The following is a 23,383-nucleotide window of genomic DNA, read 5'->3' as shown; positions in this document are numbered from 1 at the left end:
CCAACAATCCATATGGTCAATTTTCCTATAAAATAAAATGTTAAACTACATCTAAATCAGGCCTAATATAAATTTTAAATCTATTTGAGTCCCAACGACCTAAACGCTTAATTACGCTTTCATCCAGACCCAATTCTGCCGCCTCTGTGGCAGCACCTATCCTGAAAGAGTGTGAAGAAAAATTCAGCTTATCTAACTTCAATTTCTTTAAACAGCCCTTCAAAACAAAATTAAATTGAAACTTTGTTACTGGCGAACCATCCTTGTGAATCAAGAATACATCTTTCCCATTCGGTCTCAACCTAATGTATCTCTGTAAAGTCTGAACCGGGCACCACTGAGAACCCTGTAAACAATTCAATCTAATTAACCTACCCCTACCTAATTGATCCGTTTTAGACCGTTCAATACGAAGCATTATGTGATCAACTCCAATTTGCACATTATGCCATAACAAACCTGATACTTTATTTCTACTATCAGCAACTAACTCACCAATTCTTAGCGCTGCAAAAAATGCCAAGATGAAAGCTGTACTAAAAAGACACACCTCAAAACTATTACTACAGACTTCCGGTAGGCTATCGCAAATTCTAATCAATAAATTAAAAGAAACAGGTCTCCTACTAGGTAATTTAAAACTTCGTCTCCTATAACCTTTTAGAACCTGTTTCACTATAAAATGGGCTGTAATAGGTAGTAAACCTGCTAATCTCAAAAAGAATGACACACCAGCTAAACACTTCGCAACTGAAGAGTACGATAAACCCCTAGACATCAATAAGTTGAGAAATCTTACCGCTAATCCTACCTCTTGATTCCAATATCCAGATTGATTCAGGTTACAAAATTCCATCCATTCCCTCCATGCAGCTGAATAATCAGCCCATGTTCTGGGAGCAATGGTTTTCTTTAAGTTAACCATAATCAAACCCAAATCAAGGTCCATAGATGGGGTGGACACGGAATCCCCTGCGTCTCGGCCTCTGGTGCCAACTCCTTGAATTTCTGGAAGTTACGGCGAGACAAAGCATCTGCTATGACATTTTTCTTACCTTCCAAATAACTCGCCTTAATCCAAATATTGAACTCTAAACAACATAACGTCAAATGCCTCAATAATTTAACTACAAGGTCACATTTGGAAGAGAGAGTATTAATAGCAAATACCACTCCCTTGTTATCCATATGCAGCAATATTCTCTTATTCCTAAAAAATCGACCCCAAATCACTACAGATACAACAACTGGAAATAACTCTAAAACAACAATTTTCTTAATCACTTTATTCATAATCCAACTAACTGGCCATAATTCCGCTGACCATTGACCTCTAAAATAACACCCATAACCCGAACTCCCTGCTGCATCTGTAAATAATTCCAATTGATTAGAGCTGATAAATGCACTTTGACAGATAGCATTACCATTAAATTTAGATAAAAATTCTAGCCAGATAGCTAGATCCTCTTTCAGCATTTTAGTAATTCTGATATGAGCCCTAGGCGATTTTAAACCCCTGGTAGAGAAATATAAGCGCTTCAAAAAAACTCTCCCAATCGGAATGATTTTTGTAGCAAAATTAAGCATACCCAAGACAGATTGCATCTCCTTCAAAGTGCATTTATTTTTTGACAATAAATTAATCACTAGACATTTTAATATAATTAACTTTTCCTCAGGTAAACTAAATTGCATTAAACTAGAATCAATACTTATACCTAAAAATTCCAAACATGTACACAGTAACACTGTCTTATCATTAGCTAAAGGAACACCAAAATCATTAGCAATTTCAATAAAAGAATTTAATAATCTACTGCAAACATTGGAATCAGCCGGACCTACAAACAAAAAATCGTCTAAATAATGGACAATTCCCCCTTCCGGGACTAAGCACTGCACAACCCAATGTAGAAAGGAAGAAAACGCTTCAAAATAAAAGCAAGAAAGAGAAAAACCCATAGGTAAGCATTTATCAAAAAAGTATTGACCTTCAAATTTAGTTCAATCCCAATGAACTAAAACATTCAGGGTCAATTGGTAAAAGTCTAAAAGCTGACTTAATGTCAGCCTTTGCTAACAAAGCATTGGGTCCAAATCTCTGAAGCAACAATATAGCACTTTCAAAAGATGCATAATGAACCGATGCTTTTGACTTATCCACCTCATCATTAAGAGATCCATTAACTGGGTAGGATAAGTGGTAGATAAGCCTAAAAGCATTAGGTTCCTTCTTCGGGACTATACCCAAAGGGGAAAGTCTAAAATTCTGAAAGGGAGGCGCGGGAAACGGACCTTCCATTCTTCCCGCAGACACTTCTTTTAACAATTTATCTTTAACAACCTCTTTAAAATTTTCAACCGACTTCAAATTATTAACCCATAAACAACCGGAACCTTTATAACTAGGAATCACAAATCCAGTGTCAAAGCCTGTCATTAACAATCTAGCTTTCTCCTAGTCGGGATAGCGTTTTAGCCAGGGAAGCAGATTTTCCAGCCTCACTGGCGTCCACGCTCTTGGAAAGCTGCTCTTTTGTGGTAGGGGTGTGTAGCTGATTAGCTCTTTTATAACAGCGACACATCGGGTGCGTCCCACCACAAAAAGCGCACTCATGTTTATATCTACAATTAGACATCCACTTGCATTGAGACTCATTATATGCAAAAACACACTCCTTTGCGCATAGAATTAGCATTACTAACTGATTGATTAACATTCAAATGACTAAGATTTGATTGGCGGAAAGACATTGATTTTTGAGGCAACATTAAATTTAACCATAATCCAATGTGACCTCCTCTTCCTGCCGCTGCACTCTGGATCCCTTTCTGAGCAGCCTGCTACACTTCTCCCTGCCGCCTCCTCTGCTGATGGCTCCGCTCTGCTTCCGCTGGCTAGCGGCTCCTCTAAGCATTGCCGCAGCCAGGCTTCACCGCCTTGGAACTCCGCTTTCCTGATGAGCTCTGACAAGAGCTTCTCCATGGCAAGGTTCAGTATAGCTAAGGTTCAGTATAGCTCCGGTTCCAATAGCTCCTTGACAAAAACTGCTTGACCACGACGTCAATCCAGCTTATTTATGTTCAAATTTCCCGCTCTTTTTCCAGCCCTTGACCAATCAACAGCTGTTTGAAGAAATCTGCCCGGTGACGGAGAAGCTTGCCCATTGATGGAGGAAACATCTGCCCAGAGATAGAATCTTCTGGAACTAACGGTGACGACCACTGCAACCAACTTCAGAGGGGGACCCTCCTGGTGAGTACCATTGTGAACCTGAGGAATAAAGAGGGGGAGAAAAGGGGGGAGAAAACACCGTACCACACCAAGAAACACCTCAATTTTTTTAATAAAAAATTAAACAACTAACTAACTAATTATGGGCCATTACCCCATGTGTCCCCCAGGCAAAAATTCCTGGGGGGCCCCTTTACATTCTTATAAAACAGCTCTTTTCAGAGCTGCACTGCAGGAACACTGTACACATAGAGTGAACCTGCCAATCAGGCAGCAGGGGACGTGGGCGAGCCCTAAAACATTGGTACTGGAGAGGGGCTTCCAGCAGTTCCCCTCGTCAGTAGCAGAAGGGGGCAAGGACGTGGAAGTGGATATCCAGCTGGGTATCCAGTCCACAGTCCAGGTACTAGAGAGTACCTAGCAGTGCCCCTCGTCAGTAGCAGAAGGGAGTGAGGACGTGGATATCCAGCTGGGTATCCGGTCCACAGTTCAGGTACTGGAGAGTGGCTGCCAGCACCCAATTCACTCATCCTCCTCCTCCTCCAGCCCCAGCCCCTTCACCCTAATGTAATACTTAAAAAACCTCACTGAGGTTACCTCATTAATTTTTTAGGGCTCTCCCCTGCAATGTAATTTTTTAGGTCTCCCTCTCAAGGACTTGCAAATCAATTTTTTTGGGCTCCCCCACAAGGGCCTGCAATTCAATGTTTTAGGGCTCCACCGCAAGTGCCTGCAAATCAATATTTTAGGGGGTCACCCAAAGGGCCTAACACTCTGCTGCTACAAGGCTCAATTCACCATAAGGGCCTACCATTCTGCTGGTGCAAGGCTCAACTCACCCCAAAGGCCAAAAAATAAAACATTGCTGGTGTAAGGCTCTCCTCACCCCAAGGGCCAAAGAGAAAAACACTGCTGATGCAAGGCTCTACTCACCCCAAGGGCCAAAAAGTAAAACACTGCTGGTGCAAGGCACCTACTCACCCCAAGGTGAGTGATAGCGGGGTAAAACTGTGACTTTTGTGTGTTAGATGCCCCCAGACATGCTTCCCCTGCTGTCCCAGTTGCATTCCAGAGGTGTTTTCATCATTTGCTGAGGTGTTATAGTGGACTTGGTGACTTGGTGACCCTCCTGAGTCGAATAGTGGTTTCCCCTGAAACAAGCATTTTTTCCCCATAGGGATTTGATATTCGTTCGAATAGTCGAATATTGAGGGGCTATTCGAAACGAATATCAAATATGGACTATCGAATATTTCACTGTTCGCTCATCTCTAATAGCCATCTGAGGGCGGGTTTACACCTGCGCACGGTCTCCGCTTTGCAGATTTCCGTTTCCTGCCCGAGAAACTGGACACTTAAATGGGTTTACAAAGTGTCCAGCCGTGAGTGCCCGTGATTGTCTTCTGCTCTCCACGGTGAAGTTCCTGTTCCTGTCAAACTTCCCCCCTTCCTTCAGCCGATCTCAGCTATGATATTGAGCATGATGTGGTGTTATGGGTGGAGTTGGAAAAACTATGGTTGGCTCCTGTCTATCCGAATACATTCCTATGGTCCTATTCTTCCCCTCTGCCACTCACCCCTCTATACCTATAAATATCTGGGTGTGCTCCTCATTAATAAACTAGACTGGGCTGATCACCTGGAGGCGTCACAGCAGGCTCTACCTTCTCAGGAGACTGAGGGCCTTCGGAGTCCAGGAGCCACTTCTTAGGGCCTTTTTCAACTCTGCGGTTGCTTCAGCCATCTTTTTCGGTGTGGCCTGCTGGGGGAGCAGTATATCAACCAGGGACAGAAATAGACTTGACAGGTCTGACAGTTCTGGCTTGACAGAAGGGCCAGCTCTGGTGGGTGACAGAAGGATACTGTCCGGTCCGTGGTGAGCTCTATGCGGAGAATAAATCCCACCCCATGTATGAGATCTTGATGGCACTGTAAGTGACCATCTGCTTCACCCCAAGTGTGAGAAGGAGCGCTATCGCAAGTTTTTCCTTCCAACCGCGATCAGGCTGTATAATCTACATCAGACCAATCGAAGATCATTCCGTACAGAAAACTAAAGATTATGATTATGATTATGAAGTCTTCCTTCTTTCTTCTTCTGTTCCTTAGCTGCTTTGGACTTCTAGTATATCTTCTCTTCTCAGCTTATGTGTGTGTCTACTTCTGTAATATATTACTGTGTATTATCCCTGTATCTGTATTACTATGTTGCTGTAACACACTGAAATTTTCCCACTGTGGGACTATTAAAGGATTATCTTATCTTATCTTATTGGGTCCCATCTGCTTTGCTAGGGCTTTCTGGATTACCTGACACAAGCTTTTCTCACTCACTTCCTTCCATTCCTATAGGGTCTCTTTCTTTTTTAACCCTCTCCTTCCGGGAGGGCTGGGACTCGATATGGTGAATCCTTAGAGCAGGTTAGGCCTGTTTCATGTTGCTGACCTGACCCATTTACCTTGGAGCTCAGGCGCTTTGCTTATTTTACCTTCAATTTGCACTTGCCGTCTATTAAGTAGCTTCATTATAGGCAGATAGCCCATTTTATGTCCTCTCTGTGGCTCTGCGGGTGTCTGTCCCAGGGGCATAACTACCAGAGACGGCTGCCACAGGGCCGTGGGCCATTAGGGGGCCCGGTGACAGTCGCTACCGCTGCGTTGTTTTTTTTTTTTTTTATAGGCCATTATGGGCCCTATTCACTTGCCGATCCTGGCTGGGCCGGGATTGGTAAGTGACACCGCGGGCCCCACAAGTACTATCATTATACTCGGGGGTCTTTGCAGACCCCCGAGTATAATGATCCGTGGACTGGGAGAGGTAATAAACATAAAAAATACTGTTATTTACCTCTCCGCGATCCTGCCAGGCCTCCGTCCTGACGTCTTTTCTGATGTCTCTGATGTCACATGAACCCGGCCTGTCTGAAAAGACACCAGAGTATAATAATTGTTTATGGGTGTCCACTATGGGCTATAATACTGTGTGCAGGGGACACTATTGGGGATAATACTGTGTGCAGGGGCCACTATGGGGGATAATACTGTGTGCAAGGGCCACTAAGGGACATAATACTGTGTGCAGAGGCCACTATGGGGGATAATACTGTGTGTAGGGGACACTAAGGGACATAATACTGTGTGCAGGGGCCACTAAGGGACATAATAGAGAGCGGAGGAGGGGGCCGGTCGAGGTCTTTGACGTCTTTTTTCGGTTGGGGGGGCCCATGTCAAAAGTTCGCCACGGGGCCCCGCCATTCCTAGTTACGCCACTGGTCTGTCCCTACACTCTTTGAGAAGATTTGTCGTACTGGTACTTCTGAAAAGGGCCTTATAATGGGGATCTATTGCATAGTTTCTTCTTCGGAAGGATATATTCCCCCTGTCCACAAATACATGGTCAGGTGGACAGAGGCTTTGGGTAGGCAGATCTCCCCAGCACAATGGCAGATCATATGGTCATGTGTGGCCAAATCATCCACAGGTGTTACATTCCATTAAACTCAATATAAGCTGTTGATGTTTTGGTATCACACTCCAGTCCTCTTACATATCCTAAATACACCAGATTTATTAGTTACTTGCACCATAACTGCAGGAGGCGGAACAGCGGGTCTTTCAAATTAATAGCCTCAAACCCCTCGGCCTCAATGACAGAATCTCCTATGTGTTTTATTTAGACAGTAATTTTCTTTTGTACTGTGTTTCATTGTCTGTATGACCAGGACATGGGCTTATGTTTTATTGATTTTTAGCTTTGTGAGCGGAGGTAGACACCAATAGAGTTCCTTTCTGAAGATATCTGATCTTAGGGAATATAAGAGGTTTCTATTTGATATGTGACAATGTTGAAATAGTGCCAAGCAAGAACAGACAGAACTAGTACAAATCATAGACCTGCCATGGTCTCATCCATTATATGGTTAAATTTCTCTCTAATTGGTATGATATTACGTCATATGACTGGCAAATTCTGTATGACATGACTTATGTTCTACCTTAGATTTTCTTAGCAATCTCGAATATGATGGGATAATGGTATTCTTCTTCTTCTTTCATGGTCAAGACTGTGTGCTGTATGCCTGCCCATTTCTGTGGGTACTGGTTAATATACTTGGACAGACCCTAAACTCGTGTACCCCTGTTTTATACAGTCCTATTTTTGCCGTATTAGCAACTACAGCACATCCGACTATACCTCATGAACTGAGGCTCTATATGGTCTATTATATACAAGTGCATCTCAATAAATTAGAATATCATCAAAAAGTTGGCTTTTTTAGTAATTCAATTGAAAAAGTGAAACACATATATTATATTGAGTCATTACAGAGTGAACTTTTTCAAGTGTTTATTTCTGTTAATGTTGATGATTATGGCTTACAGCCAAGGAAAACCCAAAAGTCATTATCTCAGAAAATTAGAATAATGAACCCAAAACAGCTGTAAAGGTTTCCTAAGCATTTAAAAAGGTCCCATAGACTGGTTCAGTAGGCAACACAATCATGGGGAAGACTGCCGACTTAACAAGGAGGGTAAACCACAAAAGGTCATTGCTATAGAAGCTGATTGTTGACAGATTGCTGTATCAAAGCAAATTAATGGAAAGTTGAGAGGAAGGAAAAAGTGTGGTAGAAAAATGTGCACAAGCAACCAGGATAACCGCGGCCTTGATAGGATTGTTAAGAAAAGACTACATAGTAGATGAGGTTGCATAAAGACATCAGTCCATCAAGTCCAACCTATAACCCTACAATCCCTACAGTGTTGATCCAGTGGAAGGCAAAAAACCCAATGAGGCTCTTGCCATTTGCCCCAATTCAGGGAAAAAATTCCTTCCCGACTCCAATCTGGTAGTCATTATAAAAACCCATGTCCTTAAAATCTATAGACCATAACCTGTTATATTATTCTCTTCAAGAAAGACATCCAGGCCCTCTTTGAACTTGTTTAATGAATCCACCATCACCACATCCTGGGGCAGAGAGTTCCATAGCCTCGCTGTTCTTACTGTGAAGAATCCCCTTCTATGTTTCTGGTGAAACCTTCTCTCCACCAGACGTAGAGGATGTCCTCTTGTCACTGTCACTGGCCTAGGAGTAAAAATATCCTTAGAAAGTTCTTTGTATTGTCCCTTCATGTATTTGTACATTGTTATTAGATTTGCCCGTAGATGTCTTTTCTCTAAACTGAATAACCCCAAGTTTGTTAATCTATCGTTGTACTCCAGTCCACCCATTCCCCTAATAATTTTGTTTGCCCGTCTTTGCACTTTTTCAAGTTCACTTATGTCTTTCTTGTATATCGGGGCCCAAAATTGTGCACAATATTCTAATTGTAGCCGTACCAGTGATTTGTATAGAGGCATAACTATGTCCTTGTCATGAGAATCTAGACCTCTTTTGATGCATCCCATAATTTTATTTGCCTTGGCAGCAGCTGCCTGACACTGGTCATTAAAGGTAAGCTTGCTGTCCACCAAAATCCCCAAGTCTTTTTCATTGCAGTCTTACCCAGTAATTTTCTATTAAGAACATAGTCATACATTTTATTACGTCGACCAAAGTGCATTACCTTACATTTGTCCACATTAAACTTCATTTGCCAAGTCTCCGCTCATGCTTCCAGTTTCCTTAGATTCCCCTGTAATATTCTATCCTCCTCATTATTGATTACCTTACAAAGTTTAGTATCATCTGCAAATATGGACACCTTGCTTTGTAAACCCTCTATCAGGTCATTAATAAAAATATTAAACAAGAGAGGACCTAATACTGACCCCTGCGGCACCCCACTGGTGACTGTGGCCCAGTCTGAATATTTACCATTAACAAGTACCCTCTGTATCCTATCAGTGAGCCAGTTGTGAACCCGAATGCATATGTTTTACCCCAGTCCCAACATTCTCATTTTGCATACCAACCTTTTATGTGAAACAGTATCAAAAGCCTTTGAAAAGTCCAGATACACCACGTCCACTGCATTACCCATGTCCAGCCTTGAACTGACCTCCTCATAGAAGCTGATCAGATTAGTCTGACAGGACCGATTCCTCATAAACCCATGCTGATTGGGTGTTATAAGATTATTTACATTGAGATACTCCAGGATAGCATCTCTTAGAAAGCCCTCAAATATCTTTCCCACCACAGAAGTTAAACTTACTGGCCTATAGTTTCCAGGTTCACTTTTACACACCTTTTTGAAAATTGCCACCACATTTGCTATTCACCAATCCTGTGGTACAGACCCAGTCATTACTGAATCCTTAAATATTAGATACAAGGGTCTATCTATGACCATGCTTAATTCCCTCAGAATTCAGGGGTGTATTCCATCTGGACCGGGCAATTTCTCTATTTTAGTGTTTTGCAGGCGGCGCTGTACTTCTTCCTGGGTTAAACAGGTGACATTTTATTGTTATTATTATTATTTATTTATTTGTATAGCACCATTAATTCCATGGTGCTTTACATTTGAGGGTTTACATACAATGCACAAAATATATAGGTAGATATAATACTAGCAATGACTGACTGGTACAGTGGGGTAGAGGGCCCTGCCCGCGAGGGCTTACAATCTATTGAGAGTTAACATTACCCCTACTCATGTTGCTGGCTATTGGATTTTCTTGTATAAACACTACTTTACTTTACTTTCCTTGGCAATTTTTCTCTCAGCCTCAATCTTCGTCTCCTTTATTTGTTTTTTGCACAATTTATTTTTCTCCTTATAGTTTTTTAATGCTGTGTCGCTACTCTCTTGTTTTAGTACTTTAAATGCTTCCTTTTTATCCATTGCATTCTGTATGGTTTTAGTTAGCCATATTGGTTTTCTATGATTTCTGGCCCGCTTATTCCTATAGGGTATGTGTTTACTAGTGCTCCTATTTAGTATATTTTTGGCTACGACTAAGAGGAACAATCCTCGAAACGCGTCAGTTGCGTCTTTTGTAACAAGGGATATGGAAACACCGTAATGGTGTTCATGTTTCTTCATTTTTGATTGGATTTTACACAGTGTACAATAAATGTTAAGTTTTATTTAAAAAGACCTTGGAGTGGAGCTGGATTTTCTTCACGGATTTTCTATTTTTGAAGATGTCCCATTTAGTTTGTGTTCCCGTCACGTTGAGGACATTGTCCCAGTTTATGCTGCTAAAATCCTCTCTCAGCTGGTTAAAATTTGCCTTCCTGAAGTTTAGTGTTTTTGTACCCCCTCTAATGAACATATTCTTAATGTGTATAAGAAAACTTATTATGTTATGGTCACTATTACCCAGATGTCCCCCAACCTCCACTTTTGACAGTGTGTCAGGTTCATTTGTTACAATTAGGTCTAGTCGTGCCTCTCCTCTTGTTGGGTCCTGCACTGGTTGCGATAGGTAATTGTCTTTTATTACTGACAAGAACCTGTTCCCTTTGTTGGATCTGCAGGTTTCTGCCTCCCAGTTGATATCTGGGTAGTTGAAATCCCCCATAATAATGACTTTATTATGCTTTGCGGCCTCATCTATTTGTTTTATTAGTATATTTTCAGCTTCTTCCATTATATTTGGAGATTTATAACAAACCCCTATCAGTATTTTATTATTTTTTGTTCCTCCTGTAATTTCCACCCATAAGGACTCCACATATTCATTTTCCTCCCAGATGTCCTCACGCAGGACTGGCTTCAGGCAGGATTTTACGTATAAGCAAACCCCTCCCCCTTTCTTATTTGTACGCTCCTTTCTAAACATGCTGTACCCTTGTATATTTACAGCTCAGTCATAGCTAGAGTCCAGCCATGTCTCACTTACCCCCACCATGTCGTAATTTTCTTCCAACATCATCACTTCTAGTTCCTCCATCTTGTTAGTAAGGCTTCGGGCATTCGTATACATACATTTCATAGATTTATCTTCCCTACTCTTCCACTGCCTACTGACTGCTCTAACCCCACCCCCCGCTCCACCCCCAGTTACAGTATTTAGCCCTTTTACAATTTCTACACTATCTTGCCCTCCCCCCAGTACCTAGTTTAAACGCTCCTCCAACCATCTAGCCATCTTCTCCCCCAGCACAGCTGCACCCTCCCCATTGAGATGCAGCCCATCCCTAGCATACAACCTGTAGCCCACAGCAAAGTCGGCCCAGTTCTCCAGGAACCCCAACCCCTCCTTCCTACACAAACACTTGAGCCACTTGTTCACCTCCCTAATCTCCCGCTGCCTTTCCTGTGTGGCTCGCGGAACAGGCAGTATTTCTGAGAATACTACCCTGGATGTCCTTGCCTTCAGCTTGCTTTATAAATCCCTGAAATCATTTTTAAGGACCTTCCACCTACCGCTAATTTTGTCATTTGTGCCAACGTGCACCATGACCGCTGGATCCACACCAGCCCCACCCAGTAATCTGTCAACCCGATCCGCGATATGTCGAACTCGAGCGCCAGGAAGGCAACACACCGTACAATGATCCCGGTCTATGTGACAGATTGCCCTATCTCTTCTCCCAATAATTGAATCTCCCACTACCATCACCTGTCTAGTCTTCTCTGCGCTCCTATCCCTCTTCTTACTGGAGAAGACTTTCCCCTGGCTTTCAGAGGAAGTGTCATGGTACAGCAGTGTTACCCCTGTACTAACATCCTGTCCTTAAAAAATTTGGGGGAAATTCACAAGGAGTGGACTGCTGCTGGAGTCATTGCTTCCAGAGCCATCACACCATATCCAGGACATGGACTACAAGTGTCGCATTCCATGTGTCAAACCTTTCATGTCCAATAGACAACACTAGAAGCGTCTTACCTGGTCCAAAGATAAAAAGAATTGGACTGTTGCTCTGTGGTCAAAAATGTTGGTTTTAGATGAAAGTTAATTTTGAATTTCATTTGAAAATCAAGGTCTCAAAGTCTGGAGGAAGAGTGGAGAGGCCACTGTACACAATCCAAGCTGCTTGAGGTCTAGTGTAAAGTTTCCACAGTCAGTGATGGTCAGCGGAAGATGAGAGACACCAGACCCAACATTGCAGACGAGTGAAGGCTGCTATCATACAACCTGGGCCTCCATACATCTCTACAATTCCACAGGCTCATCCCTCCATGACACTTTGCTGCATTAATGCAGTCATTCATGCAAAAGGAGTCCCCACCAAGTATTGAGGGCATTTACTGGACAGACATTTGATTTGGCCAACATTTCTGTGTTAGATAATTGTTTTACAGCTGGTCTTATAATATTCTAATTTTCTGAGATAATGAATTTTGGGTTTTTCTTTGCGGTAAGCCATAATTATCAACATTAGCAGAAAGAAACACTTAAAGGGGTTTTCCCATTTCACTGTTTCAGCTCTGCCCCCTCCCTCTTGCTAACCAGATCGGGCTGGAGAAGTCTCACAATACTTCTGCAGATCAGATAATATGCAGAAACTTGTACAGAATGGACTCAGTGTTAGCTGTGTGTTTACATATAAAGATAACAGACCAAGATTTATCAGCAAACTGCAATTATCTGAACCATTGTCCTGCCTGCACTAAGTGACATCACTTGTCCTATATTCCAGGTCTGTGGTTATAGCAACACAGTGTAAACAATGGGAGGAATAAGGTCACATAACAGATGAAAGCAGAATTTCTAAAGCAGTATATTAGGAAAAGTCTTCAATTTTCATAAGCTACCAGTATAGATAGGATCTTTGAGATGGGACAACCCCTTTAAAAAGTTCACTCTGTAATGACTCAATATAATATATGTGTTTTCGTTTTCAGTTGAATTACTAAAAAACATAACTTTTTGATGATATTCTAATTTATTGAGATGCACTTGTAGAACTGGTGTGAGTCTAGTGCAAATAATTGTGTGTATTTCCTAGTTACGTTCCTGATGATTTAGTGTATCTTTTTATCTACAGGGAGTACATTTGCATTCACATATGCTTTCATGGGGATATAGCAGTTGGATAAGATAAGATAATCCTTTAATAGTCCCACCATGGGGAAATTCAGAGTGTTACAGCTGCATGGATAATACAATGTACACATACTAAAGCTCCAAGGTGGAGGCATTGCAGAGACAGTAGGTACAGATAAAAAAAAGTAAAGGCAAAAAAGGGATATCACACCTTAAAGGGGCTCTATCACTGGATTTTTGCTATTTTAGATAAACATATGCCTGAATAGCCTTTAAAAAGGCTATTCAAGTCCTGCTAATCGTCTGTTAAAAGATACCCCCCTCGTTTTAATGAATTACCTTTTAAACATATATGTAAATAAGCCCTCTGTACACTGTGGGCGTTCCCGTGCACCCCTCATGTCATACTCTGTTCATGCCCTCCTCTCTTGGTTCTTCTATGTAAGTCCCTCCTCCTGCTTTCGATTCACTGCCTCTACCTGTCTCTTCCCTGCTAGTGGCACAGGACCTGTGATGATGTTACTACTGCTCTGTGATTGGCTTGTCCCTGTGATGACATCACTACTGCTGTGTGATTGGCTTGTCCCTGTGATGAAAGCACTACAAGGTCCTTCGTCGTCTTCTAAGTAGTGATCTATACAGAGCAGGGGCTCCCAGTGTCTATCATAGATATCCATGTGCACGGTAAATCTATGCTATGATAGACACAGGGAGCTGCAGCCCCTGTGGAATATTGGTCCACTCCTCTTTGCAGATCACCTCTAAATCATTAAGATTCTGAGGCTATCGCTTCAGCTCCCTCCATAAGTTTTCTATGAGATTAAGGTCTGGAAACTGGCTAGGCCACTCCGTGACCATAATGTGCTTCTTTGTGAGCCACTCCTTGGTTGCCTTGGCTGTATGTTTTGGGTCATTGTCCTGCTGGAAGCCCCAGCCACGACTCATTTTTAACCCCTTCCCGCCGATGGCATTTTTTGATTTTTGTTTTTCGTTTTTGACTCCCCTCCTTCTAAACCCCATAACTTTTTTATTTCTCCGCTCCCAGAGCCATATGAGGTCTTAATTTTTGTGGGACAACTTTTTCTTCATGATGCTACCATTAATTATTCTATATAATGTACTGGGAAGCAGGAAAAAAATTCAGAATGGGGTGGATATGAAGAAAAAATGCATTTCTGCGACTTTCTTATGGGCTTTGGTTTTACGGCGTTCACTGTGCAGCCAAAATGACATGTCCCCTATATTCTGTGTTTCGGTACGGTTCCAGGGATACCAAATTTATATGGTTTTATTTACATTTTGACCCCTAAAAAAAATTCCAAAACTGTGTTAAAAATTTTTTTTTCTAAAAGTCGCCATATTCCGACGGCCGTAACTTTTTTATACGTAAGTGTACGGAGATGCATAGGGCGTCTTTTTTTGCGGGGTCGGGTGTACTTTTTAGTTCTACCATTTTCGGGAAATGTTATTGCTTTGATCACTTTTTATTCAAATTTTTATCAGAATCAAAACAGTGAAAAAACGGCGGTTTGGCACTTTCGACTATTTTTCCCGCTACGGCGTTTACCGAACAGGAAAAATATTTTTATAGATTTGTAGAGCGGGCGATTTCGGACGCGGGGATACCTAACATGTATATGTTTCACAGTTTTTAACTACTTTTATATGTGTTCTAGGGAAAGGGGGGTGATTTGAACTTTTAATTCTTTTTATATTTTTTTTATATTTTTTTAACTTTTTTTTTATTTATTTTTTTGCATTTATTAGACCCCCTAGGGGTGTTGAACCCCAGGGGGTCTGATCACTAATGCAATGCATTACAATGCTAATGCATTGCAATGTATTGCAAAAAAGCATCCTTTCTTTTGCAGGCTGCATAGACCAGCCTGCAAAAGAGAGGATTTGCAGACAAGCCTGGGAGCCTGTACAAGGCTCCCGGCTGTCATGGCAACGGGACGTCAGCCCTGGAGCATGCTCCAGGAAACGGCGATCCCGGCCAAAATGGCGGCGCCCATGCGCTCCCGGGAAAATGGCGCCTCGGACGCCTTTGACCGCGGCGCTGGAGGGGTTAATGCCTCCGATCGGTCCGGGGACCGATCGGAGGCATCAGAGCCGGTTGTCTACTGCTTAAAGCAGTAGACACCCGGCGGCTATGACGGTCGCCATAGTTACAGACCCGACATGCGCCGTACTATTACGGCGCATGTCGGGAAGGGGTTAATGTCCTGGCAGAGGGAAGGAGGTTGTTACTCAGGATTTTATAGTGCATGGCTCCATTCATTCTCCCATTGATTTCGGGAAGTAGTCCTGTGGCCTTAGCAGAGAAACACCCCTAAACATAATGTTTCCATCTCCATGCTTGACAGTGGGGACGATGTTCTTGCGTCATAGCCAGCATTTCTCTTCTGCCAAACACAGCGAGTTGAGTTAACTCAATTTTTGTTTCATCTGACCACAGCATCTTCTCTCAATCGCTCCCAGAGTCATCCAGATAATTGGTTCCTTGTTTTTATTTGAAAACCATGTATCATTTTTGTTCCACTTCACAATTATGTGCTACTTTGTGTTGGTCTGTCACTTAAAATCTCAATAAAATACATTTAAGTTTGTGGTTGTAAGGTGACAAAATGTGAAAAAGTTCAAGGGGTATGAATAATTTTACAAGCCACTGTATATTCAGACAAAGCAATAAGGAACTAAACTGAAAACATATCCATATGGCCAGATGAAATAAGCCAGGAGCAGATAGGTATTGAAGAGTAGTAGTCCAAAGTGCGGCTTTGTTAAAGGCAATTCCTAGGATGAACACAGCAGCCTCCAGTGGTGAGGAGTGGAAGTGCAACACAATAGTTCAGAGTGAGAGAAACAGCGGCCACTGCTGGTAGATTAGCAAAATTCACAGGATTTTGACAGATCTTTTGGCCGTGGCTTGCTACATGAATCCTTAGCCTTAAGTAGGTTTCCTTTAATTGGACTCAATTGGCGAACTATTTATCACAGATATTTAAGATTGATCCAAAGAGCACTGAAACACAATACCAACGATAAACTGAGTTTAATTGAAAAACATAATATTCAATCTTTATGACACTCAAATCCAGTTTGCATAGTAATTTGGAACATAGTATATATATATATATATATATATATATATATATATATATATATATATATATACTTTTCAGAACCCTGAAATAGCTCTTGGTAGCATGACCGAAAGTTACTTACAGCGTCCAGCAGCTCTTTATGACTTTTATGTGTAAGGATTTGCTATATCTCTAATGGGTTCTCATTAATGTAAATTTTTTCATAATTCTGGTGGCATTTTGGGTCTTCAGAGCCAATAACTAGTTTTCATAGAGTTATGGTCTCAAGTTACAATGGTTTAAACTTTTATTCTTTGTCCTAGAACCAATAAACTGAGGAGTACTGTGCTGTTTTTTCTCATTTTCAGCATGAAAGCAGATTTTTGTTCCTTCCAGTTCTGGTTATTTTATAAAGGTTTGTGCATGTAGATATAGACCTAAGTAATATATATGAGCTTTCCACATGTTGAATTACTAATTTAGGAGGTATGGTGCATATAAATTTCTGCATAGGATTTTTTTATGCATTATTATTAAAAAAATAAAATAATAAAAAGTATAGTTTAAATCATAATTGCATGAAAGTGCCCATAAAGCCAAGACCTTTTGTCATGTCGAGTATATCTTCTTTCAGAAAATATATAGAGAGGGAGTCAGGGGGTTAGAATACTTTTTATGTTTTACTTTAGTTTTTTTGTGTTCATAGCAAAGGTTTGAAAATTGTCCTTACTACCAGAAGTAAAAAATATCAATGGCATTTGTTAATTGTTAAAAAAAAAAAATGACATTAACAATGCTTCTAAAAACCACTATAAAACTGCGGCTTTTTTTTTTTTTTTTTTTTTTAAACATTTACAAAAAGTTGATAAAAATATTTATGTGGTATTAAGATAACAAACATGCCATACACTATGTGTACAAGAGTGAATAGAATACAATTACAATGGAGTAAATTTCCAACTCAACTAAAAAATCTTCTGTTGTTTGAATGCATCAGAACTACAACTCATTTCAATATGCCTTCCAATAATCCAATTGGGATATTAATGCCTCTCTGATCTTGGGTTGATAGCCCTCTACAAGGCCTCAGGGCAACAATCTGTTGCTATACACTAGTATATTTTTTGTAATACATTTTGAAAATGCTCTTATCAGTTGTTATTAGCTTCTCTCCTGCCTGGCAAACTACTGAATTCAGTGACAGATCTGTGTTCACTGTGAATACAGTTTAGCTCACTCACAGATCAAATTACCATGGCACGCAGAAGGAAGAGTCTGGAGAAGCAGAGGCTAGCAGAGAGGAACAAGATTTATTTCTTTTAAAACACTTTTTAAAACAGTCTTAGCATGATTAAGTTGTATAGATGTGAATAAAGCTCTGGTGAAAGAGAGATCTTTCTGTAATCTGCTCCAGGAAATCTGTTTCCCTTATGTCTCATTCATTTCTCTTCCTGCTCCTCTCTCTGCAGAGCTGTTTGAACTGCAGCTTTTGGTCAATGAAGATGTATTTCTGTCACTGAACTCAGCAGTTTACCAGGCAGGAGATGACCTAATAAAAGCAGAGCATTTTCCTCAGAAAACATATAATGCAAATTTTCTTATATTCACTTGAACTGTTCATATATAAAATAAATATTTGAAGCAGTTACTCTTTAAGTACACTGATGTTTACCTCTTTGTAGTCTGCCCCAATAATGTAACATCTCCGCAGGACTCACGCCATGTGATGTTACAAGATTGTGATATCCACAGTCTGAATACATGACTCTCCAGCTATTAAAATCAGAATTTTTAGGTGGAGCCACTGGTTGAACTCCTACTTTATCAAGACATAAACCAATAAACACATCTTCAAGATGTATCCATCTAATGCTTGAAGAGACATTAACTATTTTGTGGGGTAGGTCTCCTGATAACACATATCCAGTTCCAGAACAAAATGGAGGATAGCTTTTTTCCGGATATACATCTGGTGACACATACCATTTACTGTCTAAGTTGCGAATGGGTGAACCATTTAACATTAAATATCCGGTAAAGTAATTTTTTTTTGGTGCTTCATCTGGTTTCAGAAGCTTGTTAACCAAGTATTCAGTGTTAACAAACATGTCACTGTCTGTCTTCATAACATATAAGGCATAGGGGCAGTATGTGGTTATCCAGTTCAAACCCATCAGTACTTTAATGGTAAGGTTTTTGTATGTGTCCAAGTAGTCCTGTTGGATAATGTCATGAAATTCTTCACTTTCCTTTAAAATGGCCTGTTCAGCATCAGTATTCAGCTTGGACTCTTTACCTAGGAAAAATAACCTAAGTATTTTGACTCCGGGCAAAAGATCCTCCTTTCCCCATGTATTCCTTATAGCTTGACGTGCTTCTTTCTGCCATCTTTCCACAGTTATAAGCAGAACCAGAAATGGAGCATGTTCCTTGCATTTATCAGGTTCATTGATAATATACTGATATGGCGTTTTTTGTATACCTTTAGATATGTTAGTCATAGTTTCTCCAGAAATTAAAATATTTCTTGCTTCATATTCAGATTTTTTCTCTTTAATTATGTATGGAAAATTATTTTCAATGATGTTTAGCTCCTGAAATTTCTGTGAAATATTATGAACCACGATTTGTAAATTAGTAAGTGGATTTACTAAACTCAATGGAATCCAAATGGAATTGGCTAAAATTATCAAGGCCAGGGTCAGAAGAACCAAAAAGAGGAACAATAACAGTTTAACGCTCAACTTGGTGCAGTTTGACTTTTTAATTAAATTCATGTTGGAGTAGTTCAGAATGAAGATCCTTGACTTCTATTCTTTTGAATGCACCATCTGAAAAACATGAAATATGAAATATTATAACAATATTACATGAAGTAGTATTCTCCACTATTTAACCCCTTACCACCAGTTGACATTTTTCGATTTTCGTTTTTCGACACCCTGCCTCCCAAACCCCATAACATTTTTATTTTTCAGTTCACAGAGCCATATGAGGGCTTAATGTTTGCAGGACAAATTGTTCTTCATAATGGTACCATTTAATATTTTGTACAATGTACTGGGAAGTTGGAAAAAAATTCAGAATGGTCGGAATTGGAAAAAAGAACATTTGTATGACTTTTGTGGGCTGCATTCACTCTGCAACAAAAATGACGTATCCTGTATTTTATGTTTCTGCATGTTTCCGGTAGGATACCAAAATTATATAGTTTTATTTACATGTTCAGCTTGAGGGAGAGTGCCAAAATTCAGAGAAGCCTTCGTAGGGCACAGATTGTGCAACCTTCTAGAAGGTTGAGAGCAGGCCAGACTACAATGAGAACATGCTCTTGGTCAAGTATAAGGACGAGAGGGATCTCCTAGCACATGCCACAATTCATTGTGATGGCAGCACTGGACACTATACCAATGCTACTACCCCCAACCAAACAGCATCCTGTCATATAATAAATATATGGGAGGAGTTGATCTATCTGACCAAGTTCTAAAGCCGCATAGTGTCATGAGGAAACAGGAGTGTGGTATAAAAAGCTGGCAATGCATATTGTACAGATTGTGCTGTGCAACACTTATGTGATATTAGGATGTGCAGGCAGGACAGGAACATTCCATCAGTTTCAGGGGGAAGTTGTCAAGACCTTGATATTTGGGGACCAGGAAATGGCAAGCCCCAATACTTCTGGAATTGAAGGTGCCCATATTATACCAAGGCAACACTTTCCAAATGAAGTCCCACAAACTGCAAAGAAAGGGAATACCCAAGAAAAGTCCAGAGTGTGCTCCAAATGGGGCAGAAGGAAGCACACCATTTATCAGTATGACATCTACCTGTGAGCCTTCAGAAGGCTCCTGGCTGTCAGAAGAAAAGGTCGGCTCCCATGATCTCGCTGTGCAGTAGCCTGTATTTTTGTAACTTTGGGGGGGAGAAAGGAAGGGGAGTCCTGGATTTCAATGCCCGCGATCAGATTTCAGTCTGATCGCGGGCATTAGCACCGGGCCTCCACTGTAGGATAGCAGAGACCTAATTACTATAGCGGCCGCAGCGCAGCTGAGAGGTCGCCCTCTTTATAGACCCAGAATTTGCCATACTATTACAGAAGTCAGGAAAGGGTTAAATAATTGATTTATACCTTGATGTACTCCGTACAGATTTACTTTTACCCTCAGTGCATCAATTTCTGGAAAATAAATTAATGCGATGCAAAAAAGTTCAAAAGCAGCGGCACCGTTCTGTGAGTGTGAACATACACCAAATCACTGGATCTCAAACTAGATGATCTGGCATTCAGGTGGTGCTCACTGTTAAACAAATAGTCCAATATAGTGCAAAAAAATAGAAAAAAATCAGGGCACTCACCAGCCAGTAGTAAAATTCACCAAACTTTAATAATCTTCCATAAAAATAGGCACGTGGGAAGCCTGATGAAGTGCATTTAGCACGAAACGGTCGTCGCTTCATTTCTTCTACATTCCATCTACCCTACCCCCGTCTGTAAATGCTGTTTAAGTGCCTATTTTTATGGAAGATTATTACAGTTTGGTGAATTTTACTACTGGCTGGTGAGTGCCCTGATTTTTTTCTATTTTTTTTGCACTAAATTAATGCGATACCTATGGAATCCAAATACTCACTATACCCCTTGATAAACTTCTAAAGGGGTCTAGCTTCCAAACTGAGGTCAGTAGTTGGGGGTTTTCATTTTTCTGGTAATTCACGGGCACTGCAAATACAGCATGGCACTGGAAAACTTGTAAACTCTGTAAAATGTACCCTACAAATATCATTTTATCCCTTCTGAATGCCACTGAGTACAGCAGTTAAGATCTACATGTGGGACTTTACTGGGACATTTCTGTAGTTGGAAGAAATTACTTGAATTGTGAGTAGAGATGAGCGAACACTAAAATGTTCGAGGTTCGAAATTCGATTCGAACAGCCGCTCAATGTTCGTGTGTTCGAACGGGTTTCGAACCCCATTATAGTCTATGGGGAACAGATACTCGTTAAGGGGGAAACCCAAATCCGTGTCTGGAGGGTCACCAAGTCCACTATGACACCCCAGGAAATGATGCCAACACCTCTGGAATGACACTGGGACAGCAGGGGAAGCATGTCTGGGGGCATCTAACACACCAAAGACCCTCTATTACCCCAACATCACAGCCTAACAACTACACACTTTACACACTCAATACCACCTCTCTGACAGTAGGAAAACACCTTGAAACATGTGTATTTGGCACTTGCAGTGAGGAGAGCTTGTCACCAGCAGTGAATTTGGCCCTTGTAGTAAGTTGAGGTTGGCACCAACATTTGTTTTGAAAATCAGGGTGGATTGAGCCTCTAACCAGCAGAGTTTGGGCAAATTCATGGTGGAGGGAGCCTCTAAACACCCCAGTTTGGGCAAATTCATGGTGGAGGGAGCCTCTAAAAACCCCAGTTTGGACCAATTCATGGTGGAGGGAGCCTCTAACCAGCCCAGTTTGGGCAAATTCATGGTGGAGGGAGCCTCTAACCAGCCCAGTTTGGACCAATTAATGGTGGAGGGAGCCTCTAACCAGCCCAGTTTGGACCAATTAATGGTGGAGGGAGCCTCTAACCAGCCCAGTTTGGACCAATTAATGGTGGAGGGAGCCTCTAACCAGCCCAGTTTGGACCAATTAATGGTGGAGGGAGCCTCTAACCACCCCAGTTTGGACCAATTCATGGTGGAGGGAGCCTCTAAAAACCCCAGTTTGGACCAATTCATGGTGGAGGGAGCCTCTAACCAGCCCAGTTTGGACCAATTAATGGTGGAGGGAGCCTCTAACCACCCCAGTTTGGACCAATTCATGGTGGAGGGAGCCTCTAAATAGCCAAGTTTGGACCAATTCATGGTGGAGGGAGCCTCTAAAAACCCCAGTTTGGACCAATTCATGGTGGAGGGAGCCTCTAACCAGCCCAGTTTGGGCAAATTCATGGTGGAGGGAGCCTCTAACCAGCCCAGTTTGGACCAATTAATGGTGGAGGGAGCCGCTAAACAGCCCAGTTTGGGCAAATTCATGGTGGAGGGAGCCTCTAAACAGCCCAGTTTGGACCAATTCATGGTGGAGGGAGCCTCTAAAAAACCCAGTTTGGACCAATTCATGGTGGAGGGAGCCTCTAAACAGCCCAGTTTGGGCAAATTCATGGTGGAGGGAGCCTCTAAACAGCCCAGTTTGGGCAAATTCATGGTGGAGGGAGCCTCTAACCAGCCCAGTTTGGACCAATTCATGGTGGAGGGAGCCTCTAAACAGCCAAGTTTTGGGAAATTCATGGTGGAGGGAGCCTCTAACCAGCCCAGTTTGGACCAATTCATGGTGGAGGGAGCCTCTAACCAGCCCAGTTTGGACCAATTAATGGTGGAGGGAGCCTCTAAACAGCCAAGTTTGGAGCAATTCATGGTGGAGGGAGCCTCTAAAAACCCCAGTTTGGACCAATTCATGGTGGAGGGAGCCTCTAAAAAACCCAGTTTGGACCAATTCATGGTGGAGGGAGCCTCTAACCAGCCCAGTTTGGACCAATTAATGGTGGAGGGAGCCTCTAAAAACCCCAGTTTGGACCAATTCATGGTGGAGGGAGCCTCTAACCAGCCCAGTTTGGACCAATTAATGGTGGAGGGAGCCTCTAACCAGCCCAGTTTGGACCAATTAATGGTGGAGGGAGCCTCTAAACAGCCAAGTTTTGGGAAATTCATGGTGGAGGGAGCCTCTAACCAGCCCAGTTTGGACCAATTCATGGTGGAGGGAGCCTCTAAACAGCCCAGTTTGGGCAAATTCATGGTGGAGGGAGCCTCTAAAAAACCCAGTTTGGACCAATTCATGGTGGAGGGAGCCTCTAACCAGCCCAGTTTGGACCAATTAATGGTGGAGGGAGCCTCTAAACAGCCAAGTTTGGACCAATTCATGGTGGAGGGAGCCTCTAAAAACCCCAGTTTGGACCAATTCATGGTGGAGGGAGCCTCTAACCAGCCCAGTTTGGGCAAATTCATGGTGGAGGGAGCCTCTAAACAGCCCAGTTTGGGCAAATTCATGGTGGAGGGAGCCTCTAACCAGCCCAGTTTGGACCAATTAATGGTGGAGGGAGCCGCTAAACAGCCCAGTTTGGACCAATTCATGGTGGAGGGAGCCTCTAAAAACCCCAGTTTGG

At 41.8% G+C, this 23,383-nt stretch overlaps 1 protein-coding gene across 1 annotated transcript in view; it reads right to left on the bottom strand.

Annotated features, from left to right (window-relative positions):
- Positions 1-17,105: 17,105 nt before the first annotated feature.
- Positions 17,106-23,383, bottom strand: part of LOC142218466 (beta-1,3-galactosyltransferase 2-like) — a 65,469-nt gene continuing 59,191 nt past the window's right edge. The window contains exon 3 of the mRNA XM_075287215.1: positions 17,106-19,044. Within this exon, the coding sequence (XP_075143316.1) occupies positions 17,866-18,990 (1,125 nt within the window). The 5' untranslated portion in view covers positions 18,991-19,044 and the 3' untranslated portion in view covers positions 17,106-17,865. The remainder of the gene's footprint in view (positions 19,045-23,383) is intronic.

The sequence above is a fragment of the Leptodactylus fuscus genome, chromosome 9, assembly GCF_031893055.1.
Source record: "Leptodactylus fuscus isolate aLepFus1 chromosome 9, aLepFus1.hap2, whole genome shotgun sequence".
Taxonomy (NCBI): domain Eukaryota; kingdom Metazoa; phylum Chordata; class Amphibia; order Anura; family Leptodactylidae; genus Leptodactylus; species Leptodactylus fuscus.
Note: the sequence above shows the minus strand (reverse complement) of the source record. Positions and strands in the feature narration are given on the sequence as shown.